This window comes from Dendrobates tinctorius, unplaced genomic scaffold (genome assembly GCF_039654945.1).
Source record: "Dendrobates tinctorius isolate UK_male_01 unplaced genomic scaffold, ASM3965494v1 ptg000107l, whole genome shotgun sequence".
Classification (NCBI taxonomy): domain Eukaryota; kingdom Metazoa; phylum Chordata; class Amphibia; order Anura; family Dendrobatidae; genus Dendrobates; species Dendrobates tinctorius.
Window position 1 is genome coordinate 14371008 of NW_027361775.1, and position 20508 is coordinate 14391515.

The window sequence follows — 20508 nt, forward strand, 5'->3', positions numbered from 1 at the left end:
CGAACCCCTGGGCCTGCTCCTAACGATCCCTGTATAGGGGTCGGCTCCACCTGGCAGCTTGCCTGGGGCCCCTCGGTGCCATGGTCCAGAGGGTCCACTCCTGGAGATTTGTCTCCTGACCAGCCGTGGTAACAGGATTGTATTGGGCAGGTGATTTGCAGTGCCTGGCTTTCTCCACACATACAGATTAGAATTATCACCAAAACATTCTATCTTCATGCTATCAGACCAGAGAATTTTATTTGTCATAGCCTGGGAGTCCTTCAGGTGTTTTTTATCAACTCTATGTGGGCTTTCATATGTCTGGCACTGAGGAGAGGCTTCTGTCAGGCCACTTTGCCATAAAGACCTGACTGGTGGAGGACTGCAGTAATAGTTGACTTTGTGGAACTTTCACCCATCTTCCTATTGAATCTGTGGAGCTCAGCCACAGTGATGTTGGGGTTCTGCTTTACCTCTTTCAGCAAGGTTCTTCTCCCACGATTGCTCAGTTTGGCTGGACGGCCAAGTCTAGGAAGACTTCTGGTGGTCCCAAACATCTTCCATTTAAGGATTATGGAGGCCACTGTGCTCTTAGAAACCTTGAGTACTGCAGAAATTGTTTTGTAACCATGGCCAGATCTGTGACTTGCCAAAATTCAGTCTCTGAGCTCCTTGGCCAGTTCCTTTCACCTCATGATTCCCATTTGGTCTGACATGCACTGTGAGTTGTGAGGTCTTATATAGACAGGTGTGTGCCTTTGCAAATCAAGTCCTATCAGTTTAATTAAACAGAGCTGGACTCCAAAGATGGAGTAAAACCATCTCAAGGAGGATCATAAGGAAATGGACAGCATGTGACTTAAATATGAGTGTCTGAGAAAAGGGTGAGAATAATTATGACCATGTGATATTTCAGTTGTTCTTTTAAAATAAATTTGCTGAAATTTCTACATTTCTGTTTTTTTCTGTCAAGATGGGGTGCAGAGTGTACATTAATGAGAAAAAAATGAACTTTTTTGAATTTACCAATGGCTGCAATGAAACAAAGAGTGAAAACGTTAAAGGGGTCTGAATAATTTCCACACCCACTGTATAGCAGTGCTATCTGCTCAGAGCTGGCAGCAACAAGTAGAAACAAGCTACACTCATCTATTGTTCAGAAACGTCTGCCTAAAATTGGTTTTCATGGAAAAATTGTTGTCAAAAACCAGAAGATTTAGTAAAAATCTAAATTAACAGTAAGAAGATCCATATGGTTAGTTCTCCAAAATTTTTAGAACAATCTTCCTGCTGAGTTCCTTTAAAAACTGTGTGCAAGTTTGCCTATAAGGCCGGAGTCACACTAACCTGCGCAAAATACGCTCCGTAGTTTACATGCGTAATACGGATGAATGACCCCTAAACAGTGCTCCGTAGGTCATCCATAAGCAAGGTGAGGTTGCGTATTTTGCGCATGTGTGCATCCGTATGTAATCCGTGTGGCATCCGTATGCAATCCGTATGGCAAGATTTTCTCGCAGCATTGCAAAATGGACATTTAACGGTTTTCAGGCCTGCAAACAATTTAAATCATTAGCCTGCACCCTATTTAGACACTCAGAAACAGGTGGCTGCCTACATTCTGTACATTTGTCACCTTGCTTTCACGAGGTGTGTTGGTGTTCTTTGTGCAGCATGGCAGAGGGTCTGCGATTCAAAACAACTGAGCAGGTTCTCTTTACCTGGCTTTTGTCACGGCGCTTTGGTCAACCATATCCTGTGATAGTGGATCCGCGGAGGAGGAGACGCATGTGGGTCCATCCACTTTTGAGGCAACGACTCACAAGAGGTCATTTTCACCGCCTCTATTCTTCTCTGCGGGAGCATCCGGAGAAATTTTACCAGTACTGTCGCATGATCATTGCCACATTTGATCGCCTCTTGGAGACAGTGCGCCCTGGGATAACCTTTCAGGACACAAGGATGCGCAAAGCCATATCTGCAGAGGAGCGACTTCTACTCACAATACGGTATGTACTACACAACCACATTCTCTATGTTCATAATGTGTGTGCTAATTTATGTTTTTTGGCCTTCTTGGACAAAGTGTAATGCCCTCATCTTACTCCAAATATTTTTCACCAGACACAGCAGAATGTTAGATGTAATATGTCCTGCATATCACTTAGTCATTGTGCCACCAAATATGTGTGTGTTCTTCTCTCTCATTTCATAACAAATTTGGTCGGCATGTAACTGATTTTTTTTACTTTAGACATTCTAAACTTTACTATTTCTGTTGTTCTACAGCTTCCTGTCCACTGGCCTGTCTTATGCCGCCCTCCAGCATGAGTTTCTCATTGGAAAGTCCACCATTTCAGGCATAATGAGGTCTACATGTGCACAAATCTGGACAAGACTCCATCAAGTGGTCATGCCCGAGCCCAGGATGGAAGACTGGTTAAGGATTTCAAGGGACTTTGAGGAGGACTGCCAGTTTCCAAATTGTATTGGGGCCCTGGATGGCAAACATATCAGGGTGCGTAAGCCGCCGAACTCAGGCTCCCAATTCTTCAATTATAAACAATACTTTTCTGTTGTATTGTTGGCTCTGGCAGACCCTCAATACAAGTTTATAATTGTCGACATTGGGGCCTATGGAAGGACGGGAGACTCTAGAGTCTTCAATACTTCCATAATGGCTCGGCGGCTACGCACCAACCAGTTGGATCTACCACCACCACGCCAGCAACCAGGCTCCCCCGAACAATCAGTCCCTTATGTCCTTGTGGCAGATGAGGCCTTTCAGTTATCACGCAATGTAATGAGGCCATATCTCCGGCGCAACCTTGACCACCGGCGCAGAATTTTTAACTTGCGCCTATCACGTGCTAGGCGACTGGTGGAGTGTTCCTTTGGGATTCTTTGTGCCAAATGGCTGGTACTCCAGTCTGCCATTCAGTTGAGTGAGCAAAATGTGAATGAAGTTGTGAAAGCCTGTGTTGTTCTGCATAACTTCACCAGGATACATGATTGTTCCTCCTCTGATGGTGTTGTGCGTAGGCCGGACAATGTGCGCAGGGTGAGCCCACCTATCAACCCTCAACGTAGACCGCTCTCTGGCCTCAAAGTGCGTGATATTTTCACGAATTACTTTATCTCACCTGAGGGGGCTACTTCTTGGCAAGAGAATGCTGTGTCTATGTTATAATTTGTTTCTTTAAGTGTGTCTAAATATATATTACTCAAGCCTTTATGATTCTATGAGTGTTTCATTGCATTGGTTGGTGTCTGTAAGTATGTTGTGAGGGATTGTGAAAAATCACACAGAGACGTTAACTAGAGTAGACAAATTTTTAGTTTTGCCTATTTTTTTTGGTTTGCTTAAAGGCAAACATAATATTGCCATAACACAAATTTGGCAATGGCCAAAATGACCCTTTGTGCCTTCTTTAACTTGGTGTTAAATTAAAATAACAGAACAAAACAGCAACAAACATTATGCAATAACAACATTGCTGCATGCCTAGATTAACCTTGATTTGGCAGCAAAAGGTGAGCTCCATCACCAAAATAAAGGCAACAAGATAACACTCACATTTCCTCATAATGTTATCCAATCATAGAAAGATTCCACCATGACAGGCAAGGCTACCTCACATCTTTCACACAGAGATTACTTGTCTGTAGAACAGACAATATTTAAGCATGCTATACTGGAAAGGATCAAAATACAAAACTCACTTGTTAAGACATAGAGAGAGCATGATATTCTGTATGCTGGTCGCCTCTAATTTTTTGACTAGAGATTGCTAAAAAAAGGTGACTACTTAACTAAGGCAAGCACGCCTTTCCTAGGTGTTAGCAAGTGAGTAGTGTATTTTCATCCTTTCATTTTACAGTATAGCGCATTTAAATATTCTCTTTTATACACACATGTAATATCTGTGTGAAAGGCGTGAGGTAGCGTTGCCTGTCATGATGGATTGTTTCATATGTTTGGAAAACATTGTTTAAAAATGTGAGTGTTAAATTATGTTCTAAATGTTGGTGAAGGAGAACACCTGTTTTTAGTTTTAGATTAGGAGCACCAGTTAAATCTCACTGGACATCTCCAAAAATTAGAATCATAAATCCTCATATGTAGGGGAAGGGGAATGTGCATGACCAGCCTGTGGGTGCTGCTGGACATTGTGGCTAACATCGCCCTGTGTGGGGCCATACTGTTGCCCATGATGCTGTAATTGGCCAGCCTCCTCAGCCTGTTGGGGATACTGGCCAGAGTAATGATGATGGTGAGGGGCTTCTTGTTGGCTATGGTAGGCCCGTGGCTCATACCCACCAACATAGACAGATCGTCCCCAACCAGGTTTTGGACCAGCCTCCAACACTGGGTGGGTACAAGTGGCCATATTGGTGGGGTTGGCTTGAGGAAGACATTTGGGGCTGCGGAATAGAATAATGGGTAGGGGGAGGAAGGGCTTGAGGTGTTGGCCCACGTATTAGGGGCTGTTCAGACCCTGCTTGAGCAAGCATCTGTGTGGATGGTCTCATGCGCATTAAATTTCGTGGTGAGAGCTGCCACCTCTCCAGAAATTCAAAAACCTCATATGGGGTATTGGGGGGGTGCTTGCATCAAGCAGGATCTGAATACAACCCCTAATACGGAGCCTGACCTCACGGGTAAGGGCACGGAGATAAAGGGTGAGGCTACGTGCATAGGCCTCCTCACCATCATCTGTAGTGACTCTGGACAAATAATTCAGCACCCCTGTGTCCACATTGGTCCTGCTCTCTTGAATGGTGACCTGGCGCCTTCTTCTTGTTCACCGTGATGCTAGAGCAGCCTGTGGGGAGGACCTGATCGGGGCAGTTGGGCTGCTGCCCAAGTTGCCCGACTCTTCCAGGATGGGTGAGGTGGCAGCAGCAGACCGTCCTGGTGGTGTGGTGTGTAGGCCAGCCATTGTGTGGTCTTGTGATGCCTCCTCTTCAGCCATCCTTCTTGTAGGGGGAGAAGATGGCCAGCCACCTCATCCCCTACAGGATCAATAATTGGCTCTGCCTCTGAGGCCGTTCCTCGATCCGTAAGGTTGGATTGAGTTCTGTTATGAAATAGAACAGAGGCAAAAATACATCAATATTTTTGTCCCTGTAAAGTATTTGTGTAATGTGGTGTGAGGTATGTACTTACGGTCTCAGATCCAGAATTGGGGCGAGGAAGTTCAGCCGGTCATAGTATATATATTTGCGTTTGACATGTCCAGCATCCCCACTCCTGGACCGCTGCTGGCGTTCCCGGCGGTACTGGTCCCGGATGCTTCTCCACCGTTTCATCACATCTTCCACTGCAATGTGACAGGAAAGATTGTCAAAATCACATATTTGAGAGGTCACATTTTCGAACAGTAGTCTAGGCATGGGGCCTTCTGGGGTGTGCGTTCTACCCATGGTGGCATATGTAATTGGGCTGAAACACATGGTCTCATTAGCTCCACTTAAACTAATTTTAGTGGCTAGGAGAATGAGGAGCTTGTGGCCTAACCCCAAATTGTGGCTGTGTGAAGCCACGTGTCACATCCAAATGTAACGGCCTGATGAGGCTAATAAAAGTACATGCACAGGAAGGGGGGGTGCTGATTCTAGATTCATTTTATAGCGCGCGCTAAGGTTAATGATGTTTTTATGGTTGCACTTACGAATTTTATGCTGCTCATCACGTGGTCTGTCACCAAAGTCATGGTACATCTGGCGACAGATGCGCCTCCATGACGCCTCCTTTCTTGTGCGGTTAGCATAGTTTGCATCGCGTGGGTCCCATATTTCTGGACGCTCCTGCACCAGCACAATGAGCATCTCTACATTAATATATGTGGACGCCATGCTGCTGCTGTACTCCGTGGAGGCTGACTTCCTGGATGTCTGGAGCGGTTTTTGAGCTCATTTGCATGTCTAGGCTTCCTGATGATGGATTGGCCCATTTCCTGTTCACCAGCCAAAAGACCTGCATATTGCTCGCAGGTCACACGTGTGTTCCGTGTGTAATCCGTATTTTTTGCGCACCCATAGACTTGCATTGGCGTACCTACGGGCGTAGTACGCTGACAATCGCAGCATGCTGCGAGTGGCACGGAGCATAGGATACGGATGAGAAATATATGCCTGGTGCGAGTGACCCCATAGAAAATCATTTGTCCGTGTCTAATACGTGCTTTTTGCGCCTCTCACTCTCCCGTATTCCTCGCCAGTGTGACTCCGGCCTAAGAATTTATTCTGCCTTGAAGGTAGGGTGTTCACTGCAGATGAGCAAGTTTATATGAGTGCAATTGAATTTTACAAAAATCTACATTCTGGATATTACTTTTTTTGTATATTGATCTGAGCAAATATAGCAAAATAGTGGCCAGCTGTGGCTGGTATCTTGCTGAATAGTGGATAGCCAGCAAAAAAGATAAAAAGAAAAAAGACATACTGTGCTGCTCACCTCTGTGGGTGCCCCCCCCCTAATCCAAGCCTGCTCTGTGATCTTCCATGCCTTTGTCACATCACAACTCCAGCCTAGATATGTAGAAGTATTAAAAATGGGGATCATGTTGCTGTAACTAAATTGTTTTCTAATAAAATGTAATTAATCAATTATCTATATATAATTAAATTGTACAAAGGCTGTTTTGGATTTACCTGGATTCCCTTAAGTAAAATGTTTAATATGTTTGTAGAATTAAAAATAATGTATATGTATGTAACTGTCAATTAATCATGACCTTCACAATGTAATATATCTTTATCAGCTATTTGTCCCGATAGTATTTTACTGATGCCTATCCTGAAGACTATTGACAGGCAATGAATTACTCAGGATATCTTTCAGGAAAAATAAATCTCTGTATCGTGTTAGCCAGTTGATAGAAAAATATTACAATTTGAGAGTCCTCAGTGGTTGATATCTTTTAATGGCTAACTGAAAAGATGGTAACAAATTGCAAGCTTTCGAGACTACTCAGGTCTCTTCATCAGGTATCAGGATATCGTAAAAATGAAGAATGTAGCACATTCCCTTAAACCTTTTTTATACAAGTGTCTGCATTTATAAATAGTTAAGATATAAAGAAATCCAATCAAACATGTCCTGTTTGTCAGTGGCTCAGTCATTACCACTGTAGCCTTTCAGTGCTGGGATCCTGGGTTCAAATCCAACTAAGGATAACATTAAGAAGGAGATTTAATGTTCTCTCCATGTTTGAATGGGTTTCCTCTGGTTTCCTCCCACACTCTGCTAATAAGTAATTTAGATTGGGCAGAATGGTGGCTCAGTGGATAGCACTGCAACCTTGCAGCGCTTGAGTCCTGGGTTCAAATCCCACCAAGGACAACATTTGCAAGGAGTTTGTATGTTCTCCCCGTGTTTGCTTGGGTTTCCTCCGGGTACTCTGGTTTCCTCCCACATTCCAAAGACATACTCATAGGGAATTTAGATTGTGAGCCCCATTGGGGACAGTGATGATTATTTGTGCAAACTCTGCGGAATATGTTAGCGCTATATAAAGATTATTATTTATTGTGGGGACAGTGATGATAATGTCTGTAAAGTAATATGAACTTAATGGCGCTGTGTAAGTGAGTAAAATACAGAAATAAAATGCATTTGCCAATTTGTTCAACCAGTAAAATGTTAGTTTAAGGGGGGTTAACAGGCTGGGGAAGTGTTTTTGGCAATCACAGTACAATACTCAATCCAACCTACCTGTTGAAATGTAAAATGCTGCGGAATATGTTGGCGCTATATAAATAAATATTATTATATTACCAGTGTATTTATTAGGATTTGGGTTGGCTTTTCAATTCGAGCGGATAGCAATGATGCGTTCTACATGCGGCATCTAATTTCTTTCCCTGCTTTTCTCAAAGTGTATTGTATATTTGTGGTTATGTGATGAATGCTCAAACTTGGAAACAGAACTGAATCCTGCTCCTAAGGCGTTCAGTATTTGGTCAGCATTTTTCATCAGTATTTGAAACCCAAAACCAAGAGTGTAAGGCCTCTTTCACACTTCAGTTTTTTACAATCAGTCACAATCCGCCAGGTTTTGAAAAAAACGGATCCTCAATTTTCTTTTGAGGATCCGTTTTTTTTCCCCATTGACTTCCATTACTGGCGGATTGTGACGGATTGCCGTCCGTTGCATCCTTTTTTTTGCGGATCCACCAAAAGTTGCTGTCCGTCACCATCCTCAAAGATTTCAAAACAGAGCTTGCAACGTTTTTTTCTCTGGCGGATCCTCCAGACACAAATTTAACCCGAAATTCTTTCTGGGTGCCGGACAAAAAAAAATCTCTCTCTCTCTCTCTCCTTTTCCAGGCTGCGATTCCTTTAAAATTCTTCATTTTGCGGATCCGTCAAAAAAATCCGTTGTCATCAGTACTAAAACGGATCCGCCATCCGTCCTTTTGGCGGATTTTGACTGATGCAAAAAACTGAAGTGTGAAAGAGGCCTAACAGTCAAAGTAAAAGTATAATAGAAACACATCACCACTTCTGCATTTATCAACACTCTTGGTTTTGGTTTACAAATATTAATGGAAAATACTGACCAAATACTGAACGGCATGCTACAGTGCTTGACAAAAGTTTGCTATATCCTAGAAAAACCTTTTAATATTCATAGCATTGCAAATAATTAAAGCCTTGTCAGTTAACAATATTTTGCTTTATTACAGCTCTGCTTAATGTCAGTGACTCTTCCAATAATTACTATGGCACAAATAGTAGTTCTGTAGCAGCTGCAATCTTGGTACCATTTTTCGCCCTTATACTATCAGGATTTGCATTCTACCTTTATAAACACAGGTAAATATTAATGTAAATATACTGTACATATATATGTATATATATACACACAGAGTAGCATGTGTTTGTGTTTCTGTTGATCTTCCAGTTTTAATGATGAGCATCATTTGCATATTACTAAGAAACAGATGTTTTTTATTTAACTTTTATATAACTTTTCTTAAAAAAGTACTCACTAAGAGCACTAAGTTCATAACTCAGTCCATTAGTCCTTTACTTTCAACCATAAACACATTTACATTTATTTGACAGGAGAAATTGTCATTTATTCGATATATTATTTGTCAAGTTGTCTGCATTTTGCATAATCCTAAATCTTTACGCTTCCAATTAGTAAGAATCACCATAATAAAAAGTGCAATGATGTCCTGTTTCAAAATTTAGATATGATTATTAAAAAAAAAATACAGTTACCGGATCCCATTTTAGGTTCATAGATTTTGTCATATTTTAAAATTGCTGGTGGTGTCCTGTTGAAATTTTTCTGTCAGGATACTGTTTGAGGACAGAAAAATTGTCTCACATTTTTATTGTACAATACAATAATATGGCATCAGAACAATACAAGATAGGCGTGTTATATTGCACCATTTGTACAATAAATTCACAAAAAATCTTTTTATTGTTTTTGAAATAAGAAAACACAATGTTTCAACAGGATTAAAAATGTAATGTGAACCCAGCCTAACACTCTACTGAGGAGGAGATATTTGAAACATCTTCATTTCAAATAGTTTTTAAAACTTAAATAGAACTAGAAAAAAACAAATCTAAATCATCCCATGAAAAAATGCTGATCAATCACCAATTTAATCATTATTTTGTATTTGTACTTACAGATTAAAACCCAGGTCCTATACAACAGAAGCCATGATTTCAATCTCTTGCACTGATGAGGGCACGTAAGCCTGAAACAGCTGTATGTAAGTTGAAATAAATGGCTCTGTACTTAATAAGGACATAACACCTCTCCTGACATGTCTGTATTTTTATAAAATGTGAAAAATAAATATTTACTGTATTACCTTACAAAGTAACAGTGAGATTTACTTCTTTTTTGAACTATAATGTTCCAACTCTTTGCTATTTCTCCTGAAAATGTATGAATAAACTGCGTGTTACCATTTCTAAGTCAATTTATTTACCTATTATTTTTTATTTGGTAATATAGCACCATTAATTTCCAGAGTGCTTTGCAGAAATGAACAATAAGGTGTATCTCCTATTGCTGATTGGACAGTACCAGAAGATGCACGGTCATAGTCTTTAACATAAACATAGGTAACACCCAGATGTGAATTTAGTCATACCTTTGCAAAAGAAAATATGAAGGAACAGAATAAAAACCACTTATATACAGTTATATCATGAGTAATGCAAGTGTGTACTAAATCAGACATGTCAGTAGAACCTCCAGGTCCTCTTTAAAGAGATGCCCCGTGCTACACTCTAGTGTTTTAATAAGCATAGTAAACACAATACAGGTCTCACTTTCTATAGTAATACTTTTGCTTTTGGAAAGTTGTGTATTTTTATTGATAATACAATGTCTATATATTGTAAATTCATTTTTGTCTTGTTTTCCTTTTATATCACATTACCAAAAATAAATACTGAACATTATGATTTTCCCTTTCTAATGAAATACTTTTCACATAATTTATTCCTGGAACATTCCAAGTGCAAACTAAATTCTACACTAGAAATATATCAGGTTTTTTTACGTGCCAGTAATAGGCCATTATCAGAAATTTTGAACATGTACACTACCGTTCCAAATTTTGGGGTCACCCAGGCAATTTCTGTTTTCCATGAAAACATACTTTTATTAATCAAATGAGTTGCCTAATGAATTTAAAATCTAGTCCAGACATTGACAAGGTTCAAAAAAAAGATTTTTATTTGAAATAATAATTTTCTCCTTCAAATATTGCTTTCGTCAAAGAATGTTCCATTTGCAGCAATTCCAGCATTGCAGACCTTTGGCATTCTAGCAGTTAATTTGCTGAGGTAATCTGGAGAAATTTCACCCATGCTTCAGAAGCCCCTCCCACAAGTTGGTTTGGCTTGATAGGCACTTTTTGCGTACTATACGGTCAAGCTGCTCCCACAACAGCTCAATGGGGTTGAGATCTGGTGACTGCACTGGCCACTCCATTACAGATAGAATACCAGCTGCCTGCTTCTACCCTAAATATTTCTTGCATAATTTGGAGGTGTGCTTTGGGTCATTGTCCTGTTTTAGGATGAAATTGGCTCCAAGCAAGTGCTGTCCACAGGGTATGGCATGGCATTGCAAAATAGAGTGATAGCCTTCCTTATCCAAAATCCCTTTTACCTTGTACAAATCTCCCTCTTAACCAGCACCAAAGCAACCCCAGACCATCACATTACCTCCACCATGCTTGAAAGATGGCATTAGGCACTCGCATCTTTTCAGTTGTTCTGCATCTCACAAATGTTCTTCTATGTGATCCAATCACCTCAAACTTGGATTTGTCTGTCCATAACACTTTTTTCCAATCTTCCTCTGTCCAATGTCTGTGTTCTTTTGCCCATATTAATCATTTCTTTTTATTAGCCAGTCTCAAATATGGCTTTTTCTTTGCCACTTTGCCCTTAAGGCCAGCATCCCGAAGTCGCCTCTTCACTGTAAACATTGACACTAGAGTTTTGCATGTACTATTTAATGAAGCTGCCAGTTGAGGACCTGTGAGGCGACGATTGCTCAAACTAGACTTTAATGTACTTGTCTTGTTGCTCAGTTGTGCAGCGGGGCCTCCCACTTCTCTTTCTACTCTGGTTACAGCCTGTTTGTGCTCTCCTCTGAAGGGAGTAGTACACACTGTTGAAGGCAATTTTTAGTTTGTTGGCAACTTCTCACATATAGCCTTCATTTCTAAGAACAAGAATAGACTGTCAGGTTTCTCATGAAAACTCTTTTTTCTGGCCATTTTGAGAGTTTAATGGAACCAACAAATGTAATGCTCCAGATTCTCAACTAGCTCAAAGGAAGGTCAGGTTTATAGCTTCTTATCAGCCAAACTGTTTTCAGCTGTGCTAACATATTTGCACATGGGTTTTCAAGGGTATTCTAACACACTTCTTACACAGTTAGCAAACACAAAGTACCATAGGAACACTGGAGTGGTAGTTTTTGGAAATGGGCCTCTATACACCTATGAAGATATTACATTACAAACCAGACGTTTGCATGTTAGCTTCAATGGAAAAAATGTGCTTTTCTTTCAAAAATAAGAAAATTTTTCAGTGACCCTAAACTTTTACATGGTAGTGTAATTTTTACATATTCCTAATAGTCTAAGAAACCACACATGAATTCCTTTTATGGATTTACTTTACATTAATAGCTAAAGGAATGCTCCAGATTTCCTGTAATTCATGTTCTTTTACTGTATATCTAAAAAAGGTCTATTTTACAAATCATGTATTCCCAAAATGAAGAGAAAAGTAGCTTTGACTTTTTTGCTTTCCTGTAGTTTTTGCCAGAATTTTCTTGATCATACTAGAGAGCAGCAGTGATAAATATTAATTTGCCTTGTTCTGCTCACCTCCAAGTTGAATTTGTTAGTAAGTGGACTGTTTTGACATAATGGAGATGTCATTTTAAGCCATAGTGCAAAATCTAAATCATGGGCCTTCACATACAATTTACTCTTTGTAAATCTTGTATTTTCATATTTATCATTGGAGTAAGCTGATACTGATGTTACCCCTACCCTACACCTACATACTCTTTAGCGAATTTCCATAAGTGAAGACGTGTGAATCTGCCAAGATTCAAATTCATCAAATCACATATATTTTCCACGGAAATTTGATTTTCAGTTATTTGCCTCAAACAGAATGTTCTTATTATACCCTGTTGTATGGAAAGACATACAAAAAAATACTCACCTCACCATTCACCTGTACTGGCATCCCTCCAGTCTTTCATTCAGTCTTCTGCATCTTTTCTTTTCAACTTCCCTAGTTGTATGCATCTTCTTCAACCTTCTTCAGGCTTTGCCAGGACTTCTGACTCAACAAGGCAATTAACGTTCCTGCATGTCATGTCAGTGCCTCTGTTGATGCACTTTAGAGATGATGTGCACTTCAGTAGCAGAGTGGCATTGACATTAGAAGCCTGGTTGAGCTGCTACTCTTGACCCAGGGGAAGAAGGCTGGAAAAGTGGCACACAAGTAAGGAAGGAGAAAATAAGAGACACAGAAGATTGGGGAAGGAGATACAAGTGAGTGGTGTGGCGTGTTTATTATTATTATTATTTTTTTTTACATTTTGATGGCAATAATGCTGACTTCTCCCAGACAGAATTGCAAAAGGTCCTGATTCTGTTGAGTACAAATTTAGTAAAATTCAAAGAGAATTTTATTACACTGGAATGAATTTGTTGTACTCAAAAGCTTAAAATAGATAAAAACAATAAGCGGTACATGCATACTTATAATAACAATGCGGATTACATTTTCCGTAGCTGTGAATATAGCTTTAGGTCTAAAAAAAATGAATTTTCTATATTCAGCATTAAGTGCATATATACAGTATTGTATTCTTATTCTGATCAAGCTAGTCTGCATGATGCTTTCTTTACCATAAAATAGCATACATTTCCTTTTCCTCCTTTGCTCTACTTGTGACATCTGCTTGATTTCTGCTTCTAACATTTTCCATTTCTCGGAAAACTTGATATAAAGCTATAATTAAACCTCAGAAGGGATATATATTTCATTGTTGTGCCACTCTGGTATTGCTTTTGCTGTGATCTTCCTAATGCAGAAATATTCTTAATGCAAAATATAAATACGCAGATTACATTTCTGCACAGATAATGTATCAAATTTAACTCTAACCAAATAAGCAATCTCTGTAATTGATCCTGTTTTGACCATACATGAAGTTTTTACTATTTTTATTAAAATAATTAACACTGTTGACTTTCAATGCAAAAGGCTATATGGACAGAAGGATAAAAAATATATATTATTATTATGCTTTGCTTATATAGCGCTATCATATTCTGCAGCGCTTTATTGTAAACGCTACACATTGCAAATGCTACTGTGCGGAGGAGAAGGTTTTTTAATGAAAATACAAAATTAATTACATAAAATATTTGGAACTGATGCAGAGATTTCCCTTCTAGTGTATTCACATTTGCAAATTTGAAACAGGAATTATAACATTTTTAGAAGAAATACTGTAGCTTTGTCTATTTTTGACAAGATTTTTTTTATTATCTGAATTTTTAATGATCAATTCTAGATATGATTGCATTTTTAGAATTTGCCTGTCTGAAAAAATTCAAACAGTATGAAGTTGGATTTGAATGAATTACCAAAAAATCTGCCTTATTTTACATATTGCAAAAGACTGCATTAGTCACAGAAAGCTGAGGTGGCCGCAGACATGACATCACAAGCTTTCCCATAATGGCTCTCAACTAAGGGTACGTTACACTTAGCGATGCACCAGCGATCCCGACAGCGATATGGATCGCTGGTACATCGCTAAGTGGTCACTAGTGAGCTGCCACACAGGCAGATCTCACCAGCGACATAGCAGGGGTCGGGGGTCGCTACCTACCTGTCAGATGAGGCGATCCTGATGTCCTCCCGCCCGCGTCCACGCGTCGCTCGCCGGCGCCACAGGAAGCCCAGCAGGAAGCGCCCGACGAGAAATGGTCCAGGACGTTCTCACGCGACCAGCGATGAGCAGCGGCGGAGCCGGTCGGAGGTAAGTATCAGACATAGCGATATCGCTAGCAATATCGCTGCAACGTCACAAAATCGGTGACGTTACAGCGATATTGCTAGTGATATCGCTATGTGTAACGGGCCCCTAACACATCACATGACACTTTGCAGTCAATCATAAGGGATTACCATAGCCTATATAAAAGCCATTTTAGGATGATTATAGAATTGTAAGAGCCCACAGGTGAGCAAAAGAGATATGAAGAGAAAACCCTAAAACAGTGGACAAATACTCCAGAAAGTAATGTTTTGTATAACTGCAGCACTGAATCAGATGAGAACAGTACTCTGGAGGTCTGGAAGTAATACCAATATTCAATCGATAAGGAGAAAGATAGAGTGACAGGGGAGGTGCCAACAGTAGGAGTGCCAGTACTTTTTGTCCTACTGCATTTTAATTATAATTTCACATTTTTTTCTGTCTTCATATGGTGCTACTGAGCAGACGCAAGATAGAAAAATATTTTTACTGAAAAAAATTGGAAATCAATGTCAAATGTTCCCAAAGATCCAAAAATAAAACTGCAAAAAAAATTGTCAAATTTTACAACTTTACATGCCACATCAATACAGTGATTTGAAGCAGGTGCTGGCTTTTTGGTCATGTCGTTACCTAGCATTTCTTGATTTGTCATCTTTTGGCAAGGGGTTCAATTGTTTTGAAAAAAAAAAATGAAAAGAATTCTAAAATATTTAGACATTTAACAATGTATGTCTGTTTTTGCAATCCTGTTTTACTAGTCTAATTTGAGAATCTGATGGCAAACTCTTCTTTTTGAAAGTACAATGAGATGCTGATGAAAAATGATTTTTAATTGCATGGTTTTGCAGTTCTCAATTGTCTGCTAACAGATATACATTTGGCATATGCCGTGCATAAGTCTTGCGTTGACATGTAGGGTACTTGCTGCAAGCAAAGGTGTATCTGGGAAAACGTTTTTATTTACATAATGTACAGGGCACAGTCTAATGTAACCTTGTCAATGCTATAACCTCTTGAACTTTAGGCCTGCTTCTAGTTCTATTTCATCCAAGCAATAAGCACTGTTTGATGCTACAACCTTTTGGACATGATTAATAACCCTATCTTGCTATCTCTTCGGCCTAGATACAGCTCAGCAGACTGCATAATTGATATGTCTTGCACCCAAAATATCTGTAAAATTTTTAAGCAATCAGTAGTTGCAAAATAGAAGATAGCAATGTAACTCATACATGACATCACAGCACCGCATATATACAGTGGGGAAAAAAAGTATTTAGTCAGTCAGCAATAGTGCAAGTTCCACCACTTAAAAAGATGAGAGGCGTCTGTAATTTACATCATAGGTAGACCTCAACTATGGGAGACAAACTGAGAAAAAAAAATCCAGAAAATCACATTGTCTGTTTTTTTTTTCATTTTATTTGCATATTATGGTGGAAAATAAGTATTTGGTCAGAAACAAGCAATCAAGATTTCTGGCTCTCACAGACCTGTAACTTCTTCTTTAAGAGTCTCCTCTTTCCTCCACTCATTACCTGTAGTAATGGCACCTGTTTAAACTTGTTATCAGTATAAAAAGACACCTGTGCACACCCTCAAACAGTCTGACTCCAAACTCCACTATGGTGAAGACCAAAGAGCTGTCAAAGGACACCAGAAACAAAATTGTAGCTCTGCACCATCCTGGGAAGACTGAATCTGCAATAGCCAACCAGCTTGGAGTGAAGAAATCAACTGTGGGAGCAATAATTAGAAAATGGAAGACATACAAGACCACTGATAATCTCCCTCGATCTGGTGCTCCACGCAAAATCCCACCCCGTGGGGTCAGAATGATCACAAGAATGGTGAGCAAAAATCTCAGAACCACGCGGGGGACCTAGTGAATGAACTGCAGAGAGCTGGGACCAATGTAACAAGGCCTACCATAAGTAACACACTACGCCACCATGGACTCAGATCCTGCAGTGCCAGACGTGTCCCACTGCTTAAGCCTGTACATGTCCGGGCCCGTCTGAAGTTTGCTAGAGAGCATTTGGATGATCCAGAGGAGTTTTGGGAGAATGTCCTATGGTCTGATGAAACCAAACTGGAACTGTTTGGTAGAAACACAACTTGTCGTGTTTGGAGGAAAAAGAATACTGAGTTGCATCCATCAAACACCATACCTACTGTAAAGCATGGTGGTGGAAACATCATGCTTTGGGGCTGTTTCTCTGCAAAGGGGCCAGGACGACTGATCCGGGTACATGAAAGAATGAATGGGGCCATGTATCGTGAGATTTTGAGTGCAAACCTCCTTCCATCAGCAAGGGCATTGAAGATGAAACGTGGCTGGGTCTTTCAACATGACAATGATCCAAAGCACACCGCCAGGGCAACGAAGGAGTGGCTTCGTAAGAAGCATTTCAAGGTCCTGGAGTGGCCTAGCCAGTCTCCCGATCTCAACCCTATAGAAAACCTTTGGAGGGAGTTGAAAGTCCGTGTTGCCAAGCGAAAAGCCAAAAACATCACTGCTCTAGAGGAGATCTGCATGGAGGAATGGGCCAACATACCAACAACAGTGTGTGGCAACCTTGTGAAGACTTACAGAAAACGTTTGACCTCTGTCATTGCCAACAAAGGATATATCACAAAGTATTGAGATGAAATTTTGTTTCTGACCAAATACTTATTTTCCACCATAATATGCAAATAAAATGAAAAAAAAACAGACAATGTGATTTTCTGGATTTTTTTTTCTCAGTTTGTCTCCCATAGTTGAGGTCTACCTATGATGTAAATTACAGACGCCTCTCATCTTTTTAAGTGGTGGAACTTGCACTATTGCTGACTGACTAAATACTTTTTTTCCCCACTGTATCTGCACCCTGATAGTTCCAAAAAATTGAACTATTCTGATCTTTTCCATGGCCAAATTCGCTACTGTTAGTTAAGACTGTGGATGCGATGTTTGAAAAGTTAATATTGCACATCTATAAATCACCTCGTAAATCTTGCCTTATTTTGTAAATTTTGCTTCTATTTTGATTTTTATATGGTATATTTTTAATATATTCAAATTGTTGACTTCATTCACATATTTATTATATTACATTATGAAAACGTTTTTCATTTAGTTTTATTTTTTTCAAATAAACATTTCTTTGCTTAAGTTGAGTCTTTTATTTTACAGAGCAAGACCCAAAGTGCAGTACAATGGATATGCTGGGCATGAAAACAGTAATGGACAAGCATCATTTGAAAATCCAATGTATGATACAAACTTAAAACCCACAGAGGCAAAAGCTGTTAGATTTGACACAACGCTAAACACAGTTTGCACAGTGGTATAGCCTTTGGTGCCCATAAAGACTGATTCATAGCCATACCTCTGATGGACAAACAGAAATTCCATTGGTGCCCTAAACCAATATCTACTACTTCTGGCTTTTGCTGCTGCAATCTTTAACACCATTGATCAACAAATGGAACATGCATTTCTAGTTCTTGATTTCAATGAGTTGAGTCTTCTAAAGATCAAGTAAAGACATCCCTTCATTTTCAATAGGATTACAATGCCTGGCTGCAAGCTGCTTACCATCAAGAATGAGTTATTTCAGGAAGACTACAGAGTTATGCCACCTTGTTATTTTGATGCCTCTTTTATGAAGTATATGGCAAATGCCTTCCATGCAATATTCTTGGGCACTTGGATCAGTTATGTACTGTGATGGATGAATATACCACGGTACATCTAGAATTTTTTTTACTTCTGGAAACATGAAAGTCCTGAATGAGACACAGTAAACCTGAAAGAAAGGATTAAATAAGTTATGGTTGCACATAAGAAAAATGCTTTATCATTAAATCAATGACACTTTGTAACGGTTTAAAGCAACCAGATCTATCAGACACTATTTGTGCACTGGGGTTTGCAAATTTTTTCATTCAGCTGGTGTTGCAAAATATTCCTGCACAATTTTTTTGCACTAGTATGTTTGAAATGAGTGAATTCCATGTCATCAAGAAAAAAACAGGGTTTCTAATGAAAATGTTCAATTGTTAAAAAAAAATATATATATATATATTCATTCTCATATACCACCCATTTCACTAGAAATCAGGTCTCACAGTTCTGGAAGTCATAATGAATCATCATTTATTAACAAAAAGAAACAGTGTTTCTGTTCATTTTATTACAGACAGATTTTACATCTTCATAAACCGACATCTGACATCATGTCCAGAAGCAGCAGTCGATTTTTGTACAATATATATTTTATGTCTTATTTTCTTATAAAAAAAAATTATTAAAAAACAGGGTTGACTTTAAACATTTGTATTATACAATTAAACAGCGGGTGTTTGACAAATTGTGAAAAGTTATTTATTTAAAAAAGGCTCAAGTACAAAATGGTTTTACTCATTTACATTTTAAGATTTTAGTACAGTAGGTTTTACTTTGTTTGATGCAATAAGTGTTCTAAAGTTACAAAACACTTGCAAGCAAATTTATTTACCAATGACTTTCAATTTATTTTATCATAAATCAACCTCCATTTCCCTTTGTCTTAAAAAAAAGTTCCATTTTTAAAGATAACCTCTTTCTATATTTCATATTAGGACATATTGACAAACTGGCCTTATCCTCTCCTCTCCCAATGATATAAGTAGTGGCATCGGTTTCTTAAAGGGAATGTAACAGCTATTTTTTGAATGAATTAAAATCAGAAAATAAAATTAATTCTATTTTCTAATTATTATTTTTTTCTATGCATGATTAAAAGGCAGTCATTTCTCCAGAGCCGCTGCAGTGTGAATGTCAATATAAAACTCACTGAATTCTAAGGAAGCGCTCTTTGTGCATGGTCTCATACATCGACAAAGGTCATTGAGCAGTAAAAGAGAGGAGATAATCAGCATCAATTATAAATGATGGATCCTATGTCGGCTACTTTCAGTTTATAATAAACGTATTCCTGCTTGAAATATTGTGAAAATTACTGAGAAATTATCTCTGCAGATAAGGAATGAATGTAGTATTATTTTTAATATGGATAAAAGTAGAAATATTAACAAATGTAAAAAAATTAACATGTCACCTTCATTTTAAAATATTTATCATTTTCTCACAATATAAAGTATTACTTTTAAAGGCAATGTGTCATCAGAAACTTATCAGGGCCTCATTACAATATTAAGAAAGTATATACTCATAAAGGATCTGTGCACAGTGCAAAGCTAGACATTTTTTAAGAGAATCATCCATAGACCATTGAAGGCAACAACTGGAGCCTCATTCAAATATTAAGTGTTATGGTTGCACTGAATGAAAATAAATAATAAAGGGCAATCGCAACCCGGGGTCCACCGTGCAGAGATGAAAAACTGTTGCAACTGAACAATGGGGAGCTAAAGAGCGAGCGATCACCTTAAATGCACTGTGTTAAAAGTCACACAGTGGGAATAGAACTCAGAGTACCCAGCTCGGTTACTGCAGATGGTGGTACTGCTAAAAGTACGCAAGACACTAAACCCTGCTAAACATCACAGGGGAAGTAGCACGTGGGTTGAACTTGCTGTGTAACTCAACTGTGCTAATCGCACACAAAAAGGAGACAGATGCCAAGCCAAAGAAAATAACTCATATGACGCTAGGTGCAAGACCCTGTCACTTTCCCAGATAGGTATAGCCTGAGCATTGGACTTGCTCTGTAACTCAACTGTGCAAACCGCACGCAAAAAGGAAGCAGATGCTAAGCCAAGTGGAAGTTACCCAGTCCTAACCCTACCTGCCTAGGTCAGTACTCTAATAGTATAGCACAACACATGCAAACAGAGTGGTAGAGTATCCACTCACATGCACCACATATAAGTGGTACTAACGCACCCGCATGTACTGCTGGTGGCCTTTTATACACTAGGCTCCACCCCAAACACTCATGCCCAGTCGGCCAAG

At 39.2% G+C, this 20508-nt stretch overlaps 1 protein-coding gene across 2 annotated transcripts in view; it reads left to right on the forward strand.

The window, feature by feature from the left end:
- CSMD1 (CUB and Sushi multiple domains 1) overlaps window positions 1–19293 on the forward strand; it is a 2734739-nt gene extending 2715446 nt beyond the window's left edge. Inside the window, exons 69-71 of one of the 2 annotated variants that reach the window (XM_073589181.1) lie at window positions 8677–8806; window positions 9646–9729; window positions 17743–17851. In XM_073589181.1, the coding sequence (XP_073445282.1) occupies window positions 8677–8806; window positions 9646–9712 (197 nt within the window). In that variant the 3' untranslated portion in view covers window positions 9713–9729; window positions 17743–17851. Of the gene's footprint in view, window positions 1–8676; window positions 8807–9645; window positions 9730–17742 lie in introns of both variants that reach the window. The other variant, XM_073589180.1, reaches the window with a different exon arrangement.
- The last annotated feature ends 1215 nt before the right edge of the window (window positions 19294–20508 follow it).